At 47.0% G+C, this 16288-nt stretch overlaps 1 protein-coding gene across 7 annotated transcripts in view; it reads left to right on the forward strand.

The window, feature by feature from the left end:
• Nucleotides 1-16288, forward strand: part of ARNTL (aryl hydrocarbon receptor nuclear translocator-like) — a 112727-nt gene that overhangs the window by 20444 nt on the left and 75995 nt on the right. For 3 of the 7 annotated variants that reach the window (XM_012001463.1, XM_012001422.1, XM_012001450.1), the window contains exon 1: nt 15555-15628. Coding sequence is in view for 1 of the 7 variants with exons in the window: in XM_012001412.1 (XP_011856802.1) it covers nt 15556-15628 (73 nt within the window). In the remaining 6 variants the exon portion in view is untranslated. Of the gene's footprint in view, nt 1-15553; nt 15629-16288 lie in introns of those variants that run through there. The other 4 variants (XM_012001412.1, XM_012001458.1, XM_012001432.1 and 1 more) reach the window with 2 other exon arrangements.

A 16288-nucleotide genomic window follows, 5' to 3' on the forward strand; every position in this document is an offset into this window, starting at 1 on the left:
AAAAATTTTCTCCCATTCTGTAGGTTGCCTGTTCACTCTGATGGTAGTTTCTTTTGCTGTGCAGAAGCTCTTTAGTTTAATTAGATCCCATTTGTCAATTTTGGCTTTTGTTGCCATTGCTTTTAGTGTTTTAGATATGAAGTCCTTGCTCATGCCTATGTCCTGAATGGTATTGCCTAGGTTTTCTTCTAGGGTTTTTATGGTTTTAAGTTTAACATTTAAGTCTCTAATCCATTTTGAATTAATTTTTGTATAAGGTGTAAGGAAGGGATCCAGTGTCAGCTTTCCACATATGGTTAGCCAGTTTTCCTAGCACCATTTATTAAATAGCAAATGCTCTCTCCATTTCTTGTTTTTGTCAGGTTTGCCAAAGATCAGATGGTTGTAGATGTGTGGTATTATTTCTGAGGGCTCCGTTCTGTTCCATTGGTCTATATCTCTGTTTTGGTAACAATGAGTGTAAATTACTTTTGTCATCATGAAAGACCAGTTAAAAATTAATCTCACAAATTAACACTCTCAAGCCAAATCACGAATTTTTATTTTTCACAACCTGGCTTGGACTATAAACTGTCACACTATCTCAGACCTATCCATATTCTTTTCTGAGTGAGGCATTGAGGAACTTGTTATAAAGATGATGCTTTCCTTCTGGAAGTCAAGAAACAAGCCAAGGGCTTGTAATGTGTTAGGAAAGATGTCCTGAGTAACTCTCCTCCTGGAATCTGACTAGCCTTTATTATAGTTACCTAAGGAAATGAGTTTTGTGGGTTCCCTGTTCACTGTGTCACCATTTTTTTTCTTTATCCTGTACTCATATGTACCTCAGGGTCCCCAGACTTTCTTATCCTGGGATTGCATGACTTTGTCCTTGGCTGTCTTGAGCCCCTGCCATTTCCAGTGTTCTATGTTCATGTTCACAACATTGTTGATTTGGCTGTGGCTTCTTCCCCCAGTGTTCTTGTAGACTGAAGAGAGCACATTGCTGTCCGTGTCCCTGTGCAGCTTCCCCTTCCTCTTTATCATTGCTCAGGTGAGTGGCCTGAGCAGTGCTCCTGGGATGAGGTGAAGAGAAGCCGTCAAGACTGCAGGGAAGGGCTGGGGTGCTGAGCTGGCTGAGCTTTCCTGGGGGAAGGCACTGGGCCATCCATCCAGCAGCAGTTGGCCCACAGCTGGCAGGCCAGGCTCAGGAGTGGCTCTTGAAGATGGCTGCTTGGTGTTTGAAGACAATTCCCAGGGCATGCATTCATCTGTTGAACACCTTCAATGTGGCAGCCTCTGTTCTAGATGCTGGCTGATGACCAAGGCTGACATGGCCTTGGCTGTCATGGGACTTTCATTCTAGTGGTAGAGGGAGAGAGAGAGACGATTAGCAGGGAAATCAATGAAGAAGATAATTACAGGTTGTAAGAATGGTCCCAGAGGAGGTTACAGGTACCTATTTGTAGAGAAGTGGGGGAGGGGGGCAGAGTTAGGATAGGAACCTATATCCCTGATTGCAAGGTCTGGCTCCTTCTGTGTCCTCTGGGCTTTCTGGTGGGAAGGGGGAGGTGGAGGAGCCCCCCTGGGAGGGCTGAGCTTGTCCCATTCAGCCAGTTTGGGCCAACCTGGGGCCTTCAGATGGAGATAGCAAAGGTTGAGGGCCTGGACTAGGGACTAACTCTCTTGGTCACTCCAGTTGCCCATCTCTAGACTGCCCCAGGTGAACAGCCATGTTTTTTAAAGAATGAGGAGCAAATTTGCATACAGGAGTCCAGATTTATGCATGCTGTAGCTTTAGTCTGAAGACAAGCTTATAGTTTCTCCCCTATTATTTTCAACTTTTAATGAGATACCAGCATCTCAGTGCCTCTCCAGCAAGGATATTGGGCTGGTGTTTTCAGGGAACAGTTTTCATTAACTCCACCTTGCCTCCCTATCACCCAGCCACCCCCAGGCCCCTTCCTGGTGGCTCAGAGTCTGGCCTTGGCATGCAATAAGAATATTTTTGCCTTGGTGTTAGCCTTTCTGAAACTCTTGATTACCAGTGCTCACAGGACCTTTCTGCAGCACTGTCTGCTTGGCTGTGGACTACCCAGCGGAGCTTGGTGTCAGGCAAACTTAGGCGATTTCCCTGAGCATCCTTGTTGAGTCTGCCTTTGTACTTCTTTGTCAGGTCTAGAGGCTTGGCCGTTTGTCCTGCTCTATTGTCCCCTCCTTCTGGGAACCCTCAGGACCCTCACTCCATGGAGACCCAGCCCCCTTCCTCCTGGAAACATCAGTGATAGGGCTTTCCCAGCCCTTTCCCCCATCTTCCTTTTCAAAGAACAAAGCCTTTGAAGCTTGTCTCTTACCTGTCCAATGCGGTATGGGAATCTGCAAGTTCTTTGCCTCCTGAAGGGGTCTGGAGAATCACTTGGCTTTTAGAGCTTTCCTCACTCCTCTCCCACCCATAGACTGATTTTAACCTGAGAGTAAGTCATTCATGTTGTGGTTGAATACTCCTTCCAGGCCCACTAGAAAGACTCTTTTTTACTAAATTCTGTTTTCTTGGGAAAGGGGAGCTTATTACTATCTCATTTTGTTGGTTGTTATTACCCTCCTTTAAAAATGTATCTACATACAGGCATGTGTGTACCTACATGTTTCTGTATTTCCCTTGTGAATGAGGCCCTCAGAGGGCCTGGATTTAAACCCTGGGAGTGGTAGTGACCCTTTGGGAAATGTATTCTTTTTGTTCCAAGTCTTCTCTGGCTCAAATATGTGAAGTTTTGTTTAGCCGTAGTGTCATAGTTTCTCCCAGTTTCTAAGATAAGTATGGGCTCACTGTAATCAGCATGCAGACAAGAATATGGCCATCAGCCCTGCCCCTTAAATTCATAGACTCAGTGGGGAAGCCGTTCCTGTCCCACCTTGCGCTTGTGGCTTTGTCAGCCTCAGGCGGTTCCTGCAGTGTCCCCCTGCCTGTGACAGTATTGTCAGGAGTTATTGGTACTTGGGTGCTGCTTGGCCTCAGGGTGCCAGGGCTCCCATGTGGAGTGTGCCCGCTGCTGTCTTTACAGCCCAGGTGTCTCTGCAGTCCTCCTCTTACATAGCCACAGCACAGTAAAGTACATCTAGTTTGCGCTGCAGGAAGCAATTTTATTTAAAAAATTAGTTTAATACGTAAATGGTCCCTTAGTTCGTTTGAATGGCTCCCCTCTCTGGCTTTGGTCTGAATGAGCTACGCCTGGCTGGAGACCCCTGCTCCGCTCAGCGTGGAGTCACCTCCCTGCGCTAAGGAGGAAAGGAAGAAGTTTTTCTTACCTTGGTTTTGAGACAAGACAAGCCTGGAGAATGCTATAGGGATGAAGCAGTCGCTCATTTGTCCAGCATCAGTTGAGGGTCTACTGTGTGCCTAGCATCATAGGAAGCCTCTGGAGTGCTGTGAGCAAGAAAATAATACCTGATTTATGTTTTTAAGGGTTCTTCTGGCTGCCTGTGGGCCGGCGGTGAGGAGGACAGGAGTGCAGCAGGGAGATGGGTTAGGAGGCAGTTGCTGCGGTCCAGGGAGCAGTGCCAGCTTGGGGGCTGTTGGTGGGTATTGGTGTGAGTGTGGGCAGGCCGCAGATAGGCCTTCGCCCATTGGCCTTGCCATGTGTCCCCATGTGTCCCTAGGGGAGGTTTTGGGCATCCCAAACCATGAGCCTGCCCTTTCCCAAGTGTGCTAGGACCTGCCAAGCTCCTGCTCCATGGCCTATGCTGTTCATTCCATCTGGAATGCTCTCTTCCCCCTGTTTTTCCTCCTAGCTGAGTGACATTGATTAAGTGACCAGATCTCTCTTGAGCCTCATTCTCTTATTCTGTGAAAGAGTGCTCATGGAACCTACTGCGTGGGACCATGAGGATAAGACTGTAGTTGAGTGTGGTGATTGCAGTAGCCTCCAAAGCTGTCTCCTGCTTCCAATTTCATCCTGCTACTGTGCATTCTTTACACAGTGATCCTGTGACCGAGGGTCAGATCAGGGCAGGCTTCTGCTCAGAACCCTCTTCACAGTAGCTTCCTGTCCCAGTGAGAGGAAAAGCCAAATCTTAGCATGGCCCTCAAAGCTTCCTGGTACTTCTGACCTCATCTGCCACCCCAGGGCCATGGTGTATGGTTGATCATGCTGGGTTCTGCACAGCTCCTTGTGGTGCATGTAAGTGGCACTTGCTTCCTCCCCAGCTTATGCATTGCACAACTTGCACAGCTGTATACGCTGCTCCTACCTGCCCCTCTCTAGCTCTGCTCCAGCCACAGTGGAATCCGTGTTGTTCTTCAAACACACCAGGCATGCTTCCTGTTTAAGCTCTTCCTACTGCCTGCTCCCTTGGCCTGGAACATTCTTCCCCCAGAGGTGTGTATGGCTAGTTAGCTCACCTTCTTCAGGTCTTTTTTCAAATGTCACCCTATTTAAAATTGTTCCATCTGGGTCACTGCCCCCAGATGTTCCCTTTTTCCCTTTCTCTATTTTTTCTCCTAGCACTTATCACCATCTAATATATTATACATTTTCCTTATTTGTTTGGTTTATTTTTATTTATTTATTTTTTCTCAACAGAACATAAGCTTGATGCAGGCAGGCACCAGTGTTAAATTTTGTTCACTGCTGTATCCCCAGTGCCTGGATTAGTGCCTGGCATTAGGGGCTCAGTGATGCATGAGTGAATGAGTTTGGATGCACACAGGTGAAGTGTTGGAAACAGTGCTCAGCACACAGGAAGCACCCAATACATGGTTGCCAGTATTTTCATTGTCTCTGTTAATTGTCCAGGCTCTGGCTCAAATGTGGCTTTCTCTGAGCCTTTCTGCAGCCCCTTCTGAGGCTGAATTAAATCACCACCACCTGTGCTCTGTGTTACCCTTCACTTTGCCTTCTCTGCTCGGCATTTATCACACTGCAGTAGTGGGGCTTATCTCACACTTTTTCCTGTTCCAGTTGGAATTCCTGTGGGGCAAAGACTGGCCTGTTCAGATTTGTATCTGAGGCAGTCTGCGCCCCCAGCTGGCATGTGGTGGGAGCTTAGGAAGTGCTTGCTGCTGGCGGCTGTGGGAGGTGGAAAGAGCTCTTTAATCCAGCAGGACCCTTACAAGGGGGCCTGGCTCCAGCATCACTGCCGTCTGATGTTTGTGCCCCCTCCCAAGGAGTGTCAAGGGAGAGCTTGACAACCACCTAAATGAGAGTCGCCAGTGGTACATTTAGAGCAAATTTTGGAGAGAGGAGTCTCTTGGATGACAGCATCTAGGTGACCTGATTGTTTCACATATAAGAGTCTGGCTTTTTGGCTACTCAGGCTTTGAGAGGTTGGGGTCATTCCAGGGAGGCAGTGTTAAGACCCATGTATTTGAAGGTGGCTGGGGCAAGAGGGTGCAGGAGAAAAGGCTTGAGCTGGCCTGTAAGGGATCTGGGTTGGTGAAGGGAGCATAGCTTCTGGGGGTGGCAGAAGAAACAGGAGAGCTGCCCCTGCCATACCTGGGGAGGGGTGAGTGCCTTGGGAGGCATGGTTAGGTAGGTGGTTTGGGGCCGTCGGGGGAAGACTGTAATTCCAGGGCAATGACTATGGCCTCTTGTATTTGGCAGGAGGGGTCCACACTGGGGATTGTGGTGGAGTGAGGGAGAGGGCACTGGGAGAGAAGCTCTGGAGTCATTTTCTCTTCCAGAGGTGGAGTTGTCTTGTGGACCTGCACATGGCACGCAGAGCCCATGCTCTCAGGCACCTTCGGGGTGGCAGAGTTTCAACTGAACCAACAGAGGACAAGGGGCTGAGTAGTCGGAGGCCTTGGCTGAGATGTCCAGTTTCTTGGTTCACTTTCTTTACCTGTCAGATTAGCAGCAAGCAAGCAAATCCCTCCCGCCTTTGCCCAGCATTAGCCTCAGAGACTTGGGAAGAGCTGGGCCTTCAGGTGGGAGCTTGGTGGCCACACTGGAGAGTGCCAAGCTTGACATTGAGTGTCCGAGGGGCTGCAAGTTGTTCGCTCATCCAGAGATGGGTTCATTCTGCAAACGTAGGGAGAGTTCCCTTCCCATTCCTCTTGGCTGTTTGGGGATGGAATTTCTGAATTGACCTTGGCCTTTCCCTAATCTTGGCCTTTCCCTTGCACCGTGGCCTCTTTACTCTTAACATTATGCCCCAGCCCTTTTCCATGGGTCCCTCGTCTTCCTTATGGCCATGTAAAATGGCTGTATAATATTCTATCAAGGGAATGTTTTCCGTAAGCCATGAGCTTGTTATGGAGCATTTAGATCGCTTCTAATTTTTGCTCTTTCAGCTAATGCTACATTAAGTCATCTCTGTGTATTATGGAATCATTTCATTAGTTGGCATTTGTCTAGCTAATGGCAATGGCCCAAGATTTAATAGAGAATCAGAATTTCTTTTTTCAAGAAGAATGTCATGAGGATATATAAAAAATTTACTTAAAATGCTAGGAATCATTTTTGTTGGGGTTTTCATGAATGAGGAAGCAGGGAAACAGTAACATGAAATTAGTCGTAAGTGAAAGGCTGTGTGCATACAAGTAACTCGTGACTTGTTTATTCCTGAGTGTGGAGAGGAGCCAATAAATCCTTGGAAGGAGCAATCTACCTGTGAAAATCAAAGAGATCTGTATTCCTGCGTCTGATGAAAACATAACAAAATAAAATAAACAGTGATCTCTTCTTAAGGATATTTTTAGAAATACCCTAAAACAAGAAACAGTAAATAAGATTTCCGAGAAAAAACACGTCTCCTTAATTGCGAGTGAGCTTCTCTGGAAATGCCATTTAGCAGTGGAAGCAGGTTGTAGACTTGCTGAAAGGATTTGATTTTTTGGTCATTAGGAAATAACTAGAATGAAATTAACAAATAGCACTGACTTGGTCCCCAGTACTGCTTTTGAGCCTGAGGTATGTGTTGGCTTTGGAGCGATGGGGAAGGCTTCCTCTGACTTGCTGATTTGTTGTTGTTGTTGTTGTTGTTTTGAGATGGAGTCTCGCTCTGCCAACAAGCTGGAGTGCAGTGGCGCAATCTTGGCTCACTGCAACTTCTGACTCCCTGGTTCAAGCGATTCTTCTGCCTCAGCCTCCCGAGCAGCTGGGATTATAGGCACACACCACCACACCCAGCTAATTTTTGTATTTTCAGTCGAGTCGGGGTTTCACCATGTTGGCCAGGATGGTCTCTATCTCCTGACCTCATGATCTACCTGCTTCGGCCTCCCAAAGTGCTGGGATTACAGGCGTGAGCCCCCACACCTGGCCTGTTGTTGTTTTTATTGTTTCAGTCTCTGGTGGCTTATTATGTAGACTTGGTGTGTAAGCTTTGCATTTCAGTTTAAACCAGCAAATGTTTACACTATATAAGGTTGCAAGGAATAAAACTTTAGGGAGAAAGAACCCAATGCACCCGTGTTTCTGAGAAGCTCATGACCAGGGAGTGGGAAGGATAAAGCAATGGTTATTCAAGGGAGATTAAGAAGGTGGCCCTGGGAGAAGTCAGCTCCATCCTTTTAGAGAAGGGAGGAGTTCTGCCTCACTGCTGGGCAGGATGGGGCCAAGAGGCAAGAGAATCAAGAAAGGTTTTATGGAACTAGTTGCGTTTGTCAACACTTTGAAGGACAGGCTGAAATGGAGGCTGGACATTCTCAGCAAAGGTAAAAGGCCTGAGTAGAGGAGATAGAGATGAAAGGACATGGGGCAGTGTTTGGGATTTGGCTGAAGAATCAGATGCCTGTAGTAATGGGCATAGTAGCACTTTATGGAGAGTATCAGGTACCAGGCATGGTTCTAAGAGCTTTTTATGTAGTAACTCACTTAATCCACGCAATGAACCAAATGAGGTACTGTTATTACCCCATTTTACAGATGAGGAAGCTAAGAGATATAGCAGTGAATTAATTGCCCAGTATCACACTGCTGTGGAGCCAAGATCAGACCAATTTCATCTGGCTCCAGGCTCTGTGCTTCTGACCATGAAGCTGTCCTGCCTCTGATTTGGGGAAAGAACAGTCACTAGAACCAGAAAGATGGACAGATGCCATATGTTTAGAGGCTGGGATTATCAACATTCAGGAATACAGAGGTGGAAAAGAGACCAGAGTTGGACATGAGGGGGATTGGAGAGGTGGGGATGGGAGGAGGGTTTGGTGAGAGCCGTGAGGGGCCACAGGAAGACGAGCTTTAAGAAGTTTGTCAGTGAGGCCCAGGGCTGCAGAGAATCCCAGGAGGTGAGACCTGAGGAATAGGTCTGGGCCAAGGAGAAAGCTGTGAGGGCGTCGGGAGAGGGGCAGCAGGGTGACCCAGGCTGGAGCTGCTGTGGCGTCCTATCCTGGCTGCAGGGTGCTGCGTGTTCCTGGGGGATCATAGCTGTCGATGAGTATCACTGTCCCTGTCCTCTTATCTGTAGAAAGAGATGAGTGTGACAGAGGAGGCAGGTGAGAGCTGGCACTGCTAATTTGGCAAACCTGGTGACTTTTCTGCAGCCTAATGATTTTTGAAAGCTGTTTGCTGTGCTGAGGCACAAGTGTGACTTCCCCCATCTAAATGCTGTGCAATTGCTATTTTCCCTGGAAAATTGGGCCCATGTGGGCTCTGTGTGTGGTTTATTTGAGTTCCATTTTTATAGCCTTATTACCTTGTCCCCATGATGCAAGAGGCCTCTCTCTTTTCTTGAGCTTTGCTGTGAAAATTGTTTCTTAAAAGGCACAAAGTGATCTCTCGTCATCTGGGTGGTGCTCGCTCCACAAGCAGCACTTTTCTGCAGACTCCACATACACTTGTCATCGCCCCTGCCCCCACTTGGCAGGTTCCTCTGATTGTTGGCAATTTACTGAGAACTTTTAAGCAGCTCTTGAATCTCACTACCTAGGTGTTTGTCTTGATTTCTTCTGGAAGAGTTTGTGCATGTAAATATCCATTCAGCCTCTTCCTCTCTGAGATGTTGCCCTGCCACTGACCGTGCTAGGACCCGAAACCCAGTCTTGTTCTCTGGCCTCAGGCTGATTAACAATAGCAGTCGTCATGTACAGAGCCTGAGCAGTTACCAGGCACTAAACTAAGGCATTATGTTCATGATCTTAATTATTCCCAATTTCTTTGAGGTAGGCACTGTTACTTCCCCCATTTTACTGATAAAGAAGATGAGCCTTAAAGGGGTAGAGTAAGTTACCCCAGGTCACACAGCTAGTAAATGGCAGAGCTGGGCCTCAGTGAGCCTTTCTAACCTTGGAGTCCGTGTGCTCCATTCATTCATTCATTGGCAACAAATGATTGCCTGCAACAGGCTGAGAACTGTTGTAAACCCAGGGTGTATAGCAAAGGGAAAAAAGGCAGAACTCCCACCTTCAGCTTATATTCTAACTTGGGGAGATAGAGATCATATAATAAATGACATATACATTATGCTATGTGGTAATGACAACTGTGGAGAAAAATGAAGCAAGGAGGTCAGATGGGAAGTGGGAAGATTTTGAATAGAGTGGTCAAAGAAGGCCTCTTTGAAAGTACACCAAATTGTTAAGTTAACAAACCCCCAAATCTCAGTGTAGCAACACAACAAAACTGCACTTCTGTGGAGAAAATTTCCAAAGTGACTTCTCCTGGTTAAGGGTAGTTTGTGAGGAAGGCTTTATGGACCCATCTGGAGGAAGCATACCTCCCTCCCACCCACTGGCCAGAATTCAGTCACATGTTCACTCCTGACTGCAAGGGAGTCTGGCAAAGGAAGTCTAGCCGTGTGCCCCCTAAAAAAGGAAGTGAGTTCTGGTGAACTCATGGCATGTTGTGTGTTGCAGTGAGTGAGGTGGAGAAGTGAGCTATGTGTTTAGCTCGAGGAAGAGCATTTTATGCAAAAGGAACAGCAAGACAAAGCCTGCTGGAATGGAGTGGGGGGGAGAGGAGAGTGGGAGCAGATGAGGGCATGGAGTTGTGGGGGCCAGGCCATTGGGGTCTCTGTAAGGATTTGGTTGCCTTGGGAATGGCAAGAGGAGCCAGAACATAGAGTTTTGAAGGAGGAACAACAGCATCTGAGGCATGTCTCACAGGGCTCACTCTGGCTGCTGTGTTGAGAGTGGACTGAGGGAGCAAGGGGAATGCAGGGGAGAAGCGGGCGTTTGTGGTTGTTATCCAGGTGTGTGACCGGAAGGTTTGGCCCTGAGCTGGGGTGGTAGAGGTGGGGAGAAGCCATTAGATTTGAGATCTGTTCTGAAGGTGGGCCAGCAACTTTTGCTGTGGGATTGGTAGTGGGGCATGGGGGAAAGAAAGGAGCCAAGATAATTCTGAGGTTTTGGCTTTGCCTAATGAGTATTAGTCTCACTTCCTACCCTCAGAAGCAAGAGGGGAAATTTTTTGGAAACAGATATCTGAGTGTTCTCTGGGCCCTGACCTGTCCTCCATAACCTCTTTCACTCTGCGGTACTTTTTTTGGCACAGATGGGCAATTCGCATTCATGACTAAGCTTTCAGACACAGGGAGGGCACTTGGAATCCCTCCTAGCACACAGCAGAGGTGAGGCAGCACTGAGAATTGTCTCACTTTCTCTGGGGTCTTTGGGTCAAACCTTGGGACCCCTTTAGAGGGACATGGGAGGGACTGAGTGTGCCCTCTAGGGGGGTGAGATATGCCTACTGGAGTCTACTTCCAATGCCTGCCATCTGCAAACGCTGGTGACACCCTGGCTGAAGGGTAACAATCCACGTGTGTTTGAGAGTGGGAGCGGAAACTGTTTCCCACGTACTTCCTTGGCAGTCATGACCTGCCAAGGCTGAAACTGGAGATGGGACTTTTTAATAGACCATGATCTCACTAGGAGCATATGGGGAAGAAGGTTCATCTTAGAGATGGCAGGACATGAGCTGTGAAAACAAATAGTGCACACCTACTAGATGCTGGGTCCCTGCTAGGTGTTTTATTTCACTGGAGAGCAAAACAATATATCATCCCTGCCCTCATGGCACAGATGGCCTCAAGTGGCTAAACCACAGAATGGTTAGCTGAGAGAAATTACAGTTATTTTTTTTTTTCTTTACCGATTGCAAATGGGGTTGTATTTTAAATTTTGGTATCCATGTGTTCATTGCTAGTATATAGAAATCCAATAGATTTTGTGTTTTTATCTTGTATCCTACATGTTTACTAAACTCACTAATTAGTCATAGAAATTTTTTTTTGTTTATTCCTCAGGATTTTCTGCATAGACAGTCGTATCACTTGCAAATAGAGAGTGTTTCATTTCATCTTTTCCAATCTGTATTTTTTTATTTCCTTTTGTTGCCTGAGTGTGGTGGCGAAGACTTCTAGTCCTGTGTTGAACAAGAGTGCTGAGAGTGCGTATCCTTGCTTTGTCCTTAGTCTTGGGGAAAACATCAGCCTTTCACCATGAAGTGTAAGGTCAGCTGTGGGTTTGTTGTAGATGCCACTTGCACTTTGCTGGCATCGTTGTGAGTAGGACTGTGGGGTTTTTTTTTGTGTGTGTGTGTGGTGTTTGGCTGAAATACAGTGGTTATTATCTACAAGTTTTCTGTCTTGAAAGAGGGAGATTTGTTGGGGTATTTTCTCTTTGTGCTCCTTGGCATTTCTGGGTTGCCAGTCTCCTCAGTTCCAAGTCTGAGCTATATGCAGAAAAGGAAATGCAGGAAGCTCACCACTGTGTTGTTCCTTGGGTCCTGAGGTCACAGCTGGTCTACCTTCTTCAGTCTGCCCTTTGGAGTCTTCTTACAGTCATCTAGCATAGAATGCCCAGGGATTTTCGTTGTTCTTAGCAGGTGGAATCGGTGAAAGTGCACCTGCTCCATCCTGCTGGGAGTGGAAGTGGTTGGGGGAAATTGGAGCATATAGGTCGGGGCTAGTTTAGATGCAAGGGCTCCATTCTGTAGGTGCAGGAGGGCCATGGAAGCCCAGCCCTGACAGCAGTGGGAGGGGGATGGGAAGAGGGGGAGTGGAGAGAGCCCAGGTGGCTGCTGCCTATGTCCAAGCAGAAGGTCCTGAGGTCCTGGCTGTGACAGTAGAACTGCAGCAGAAAGGAAGGACAGGAAGTTCCATCAGGACAGTGAGGAAGTGCAGGGAGACCAGGTTGGTCTGAGGTTTCTAGCTTGAGCAGCTAGCTAGCTCTGAGATTACAGAGACAGAGGGAGGGGTCTAAGCATGGCAGAGGCGTGTATTCTAGGCATTGTAGAGCAGATCTGGAAGACTGGACTAACTGCGCTTCCCCTCAGGGGAGGCTCCACAGAGGAAGTTTGGCTGCTGGATAAAAATCCAGGGAGTGTGCTTTCTGGGCAGAGGAAACAACGTGGGAAAAGGCACAGATACAGAAAACGGCGTGATGGGCCTGTTGGGACTCCAGCTAGCTGAGGCGTAAGTGGGTAGTTACTGGTTCCATGACTGGGAAGGATGCTGTAGGAGTGCACAAAAGAAAGAAGTTCTGGAATGCGAGTTGATGCTGCCAGCGGTCCAGTTGGCTCCTTGCCTTCTGTTCTTTGTGTGTTGGCATCAGACCTCTCTACTGCAGACAGGCTGCTCTGCCTGAGGGGCTATAGCTGCCAGCAGCCTCAGTTTACAATCCCAGTGAAGGGGGAGAGCCTTTCTCTACATCTAGGTATCAGTTTAAGGGAAAGACTCTGATTGGCCCAGGTTGGTGATGTGCCTGCCTTTGGACCCATCACTGTTGCAAGGGATTGGAGAGTTCTAATCTAGGCCGGATCGTCTGCCCACCCCCACTGGGGCAACCAGAGTCTTTTAAAGGAGAAGGCAGACAACATGCATCTAGGGAAGATAAAAAAGACTGTTTACCATGGCTTACTATAATAGATTGTGAAGAATATATAATATGGCAGTGTAGGAACTCTTCACAGAGGTTAAAGCAAGGGACTTGATCCAAGTTAGGTTTTATTAAAATCATTTTGGACACTGTATGGGGTTGTGGTTGGAAGTGAGTGATAAGAGGTGTTGAGATGGGTTCGGAGGCCACTGCTGTAGCTCCAAGGAGCACTGATGATGCCTAAACTAGCTTAGAGTCCTGACTTACTTTATTTGCACTTCACCTCCAGCCATAGCATCAGTGAGGTGGAGGACAGGGATAGAGTCCTAGAGACGTTAGACAGGCAAGACTTGGTGGCCAGATGGAGGCAGGGAGAAGCGGGTCTTATGGAAGATTCCCCACTGCCACCAAAGGCATAAAGAATGAGTCTCTGGAAGGCTAGCCTTATCTTTGGAAACATTATTAGGTGTTGGCATACTCGACGTACCTTATTGCTTCTTCAGAAGTGTTAGTGTTGGCTTCTTGTGGTATCCAGCTGGAAAAGGAAGCTGACTGATTGGATATCCCTCCCTTTAAAGAGCTTCCTTTTTTGAGAAATCAGATGATAGGTGATACAGTCAGGACTGCCAGTGGAGAAATAGGTGGGGGAGAGGAGGACTCTGGCTTGGAGACTGACTCTCCTGCCCCCAGCCTGCCCCGAGGCCTGTGAGTCTGCTTCAGGCACATTCGTCCTTTTGGCATCATCCTTGCTGGGAAGGCTTTTAAGGGATTTAAGGAAAGAAATGACACAATCTGATTCATGTTGCACCAGATTTCCTCCTCTGTTCAGAATAGAGTATGGGTGGAGGTAGAGTGACTCCAAGAGTAGCAGCAGGGAAGCAGGGCACCAATTAGGAGACTATGGCAGCAATCTAGGATGGGGACGGTGGAGGTGGTGAGAAATGGTCACATTCTGAATACATTTTAAAGGTAAGAACCAGTTTTAGTGAGGATTAGATACAGAGTGAGAGAGAAAGGAGATGAAAATGACTCCCAAATTTTTGGTCTGGGCAGCTGGAAGAACATTGTCTTAAACTGAACGGATATGACTCTGGGAGGAGCAGGTCAGGGGTCTGTGTTGTCTCACCGTGTCTTACACAAAGCTCCCATCTACTTCTTACTTGACACAAGCAGTTGGATATCCTGGTCAGGAGTTCAGAGGAGGGGTCCAGGCTCGGAGAGAAATCTGAGCATCATCAGCATGGAGGTGATATGTGTGAATTCAAGAGACTAGTTGAGATCACCAAGGGAGTGACAGAGAAGAGATGAAAACAAGGACTGAACACTCTGACATAAGAGGTGGGGAGATAAGGAAGAATAAGCAAAGAGAAGGAGCAGCCAGTGAGGTGGGCAGAAAACCAGGAGAGCTAGAGAGCATGATTAAATGGTGTCAAAGCTGCAAGGTAAGGACTGAGACTTGACCAATGGATCTAGCAACATGCAAGACAGGCCTAACGCATGCTGTTGGACCTAAGTTTAACTTTGCAAATAAGTCATAGTTCCTTTCCAGAAGGAGAATATAATTTTGCAAAAACAGATCATTTAAGATTTATTGAAATAAATCTAAAAAGATGTGAAGATAGTACCATAGGAATTCAGCAGAAGGAAACAGGGCTTCTGGCTTTTGTGGGGAGGATTGAGTCACATTCATTCATATATTCATTAATTTATGTATTCATTCATTTGACAAAAACTTATTGGGTGCCAGGGGTTGCAGGGAGAAGGGAAGAGAGAGTTGTTGTCTAGTGGGTATAGAGTTTCGTTTTTTGCAGATGAAAAGAGATCTGGCGATGGCTGGTGGTAATGGTTGAACAACAATATGAAGGTACTTAATACCATTGAACTGTACACTTAAAAATGGTTAAGACTGTAAATTTTGTGTGACATGTATTTTCTCACAATTAAAAATGGAGAGAGATTTTAAAAAAGCACTTTTGGGGGCCCCATCATGAACTTGGTCTGGGATATGATGTTTGAAATGGATGCACCATCTCAGTAGATGGAAGTAATGTGGAGAAAAGTGGAGGAAGATGTCCAGCTGAGAGGGTTTTGGGAACTACCAGTCCTGTTTGTCTGGATGGTAGGGTCTATCGGGGGAAACCAAGCAAGCTGAGACTGCAGCCGGGCCAGTTGGTGCAGGCCCAGCATCCTGGGCTGTGGAGTTGGGCCTGCCTTCTTAGATTCTGGGAGCCTCTGGTGGTTTCTGCCCAGGGGAGTGTCATTCCAATGGTGTGTATTTAGATTAATTTCATTAGTCCTTCCTGTTTAAACCATTGCCTGTTAAAGGCAGTGGGGTTGAGGTATTCATTTTTATGGTGAAAATTCTGGCCTAGCAGAATTTTAGATATCCAAGCATGTTTTAATGAACTGAGTAGGTTATTTTTCCATCCATTTTACAAGTATTTATTGAGGAACATCTAAGTGCCCGTAGTGTTCTAGGCAGTTGGGGGTATAGAATGGGGTGAACTTAATAGATCTCTTCTCTTGAAAAGCCTACAGTGTAGAGAAACCCCCTCTCCTTCCTAAACAAGAAGTTATGCCACAACGTGCCATGTGTTACCATAGGCATGCTACCAGCGTTCCATGGGTGCTGAGAGGAGGGGGTGCCTGGCCTGCCTGGAACACTGGGGAGGCTTATTGGTAAAAACTGCCCAGTGGATTTAAAGGACAAGCAGGGATTTTCTAGGCAAAGAAGCAGAAATGGGCATCCCAGGAGTATGGTAAATCAAAACATATTGGGTGCTGTGAATTTAAAGCTAAACTTTTATTTCATTGGCTTTTAGGTGGTGCTGGCTAGAGTGTATACGTTTGGACCCACGCTTAACTTTTCCAATGTGGAATCCTGGGCCTTCATTGGTAAGTTTGTTTGATGCCTTCTTACCAAATTATGCTATCGAGGATTGGTATTTGGAATGAAAGGCAAGGTAGTTATCACTGGCAAGTTCTTTGTGGAGGTTACCAGTCCTGGACCTGGAGAAGCCTGTAGGGCAGGCTGAAGGGGTACATAGGAAAAGTGAAATCTCACTGTAGGTTTCTGTGGTAGATGCAGAGAGGGAGGCCACAGGAAGGGAACCAAGGGGTGCGGGGGATGGATGCAGCTGGCCTTATGGAGAGGTGGAGCTTTGGCTCTGGTTTGAAGGGCAAGCTAGATTGAAAAAACTCCAGGGAGGAGTGAAAGAAGATTTTCGGGGCTTGAGAACATAGAGGTGAGGTATAAAAAAAGTGGGCTTAGCAGCAGTCCTATAGGAGCAAAATCTTCATCGAAAGGAGTCATGGGCAAGAACTGTGGTGCAATCTGCTGGCGTCTGACGATTCTAGTCCATCAGCAAACTTTTTCTGTAGAGGACCAGATGCTAAATATTTTTGGCTTTGTAGGCCATGTGGTCTCTGTCACAGCTACTCCACTCTGCTGTGGTAACATGCAAGCAGCCATAGATAATATGGAAATGAATGGGTGTGACGGTATTCCAGTAAAATTTATTTACAGAAGCAGGTGGTGGGCTGGATTTGGCCTGC

Source organism: Mandrillus leucophaeus, unplaced genomic scaffold, assembly GCF_000951045.1.
Source record: "Mandrillus leucophaeus isolate KB7577 unplaced genomic scaffold, Mleu.le_1.0 Scaffold1178, whole genome shotgun sequence".
NCBI lineage: Eukaryota > Metazoa > Chordata > Mammalia > Primates > Cercopithecidae > Mandrillus > Mandrillus leucophaeus.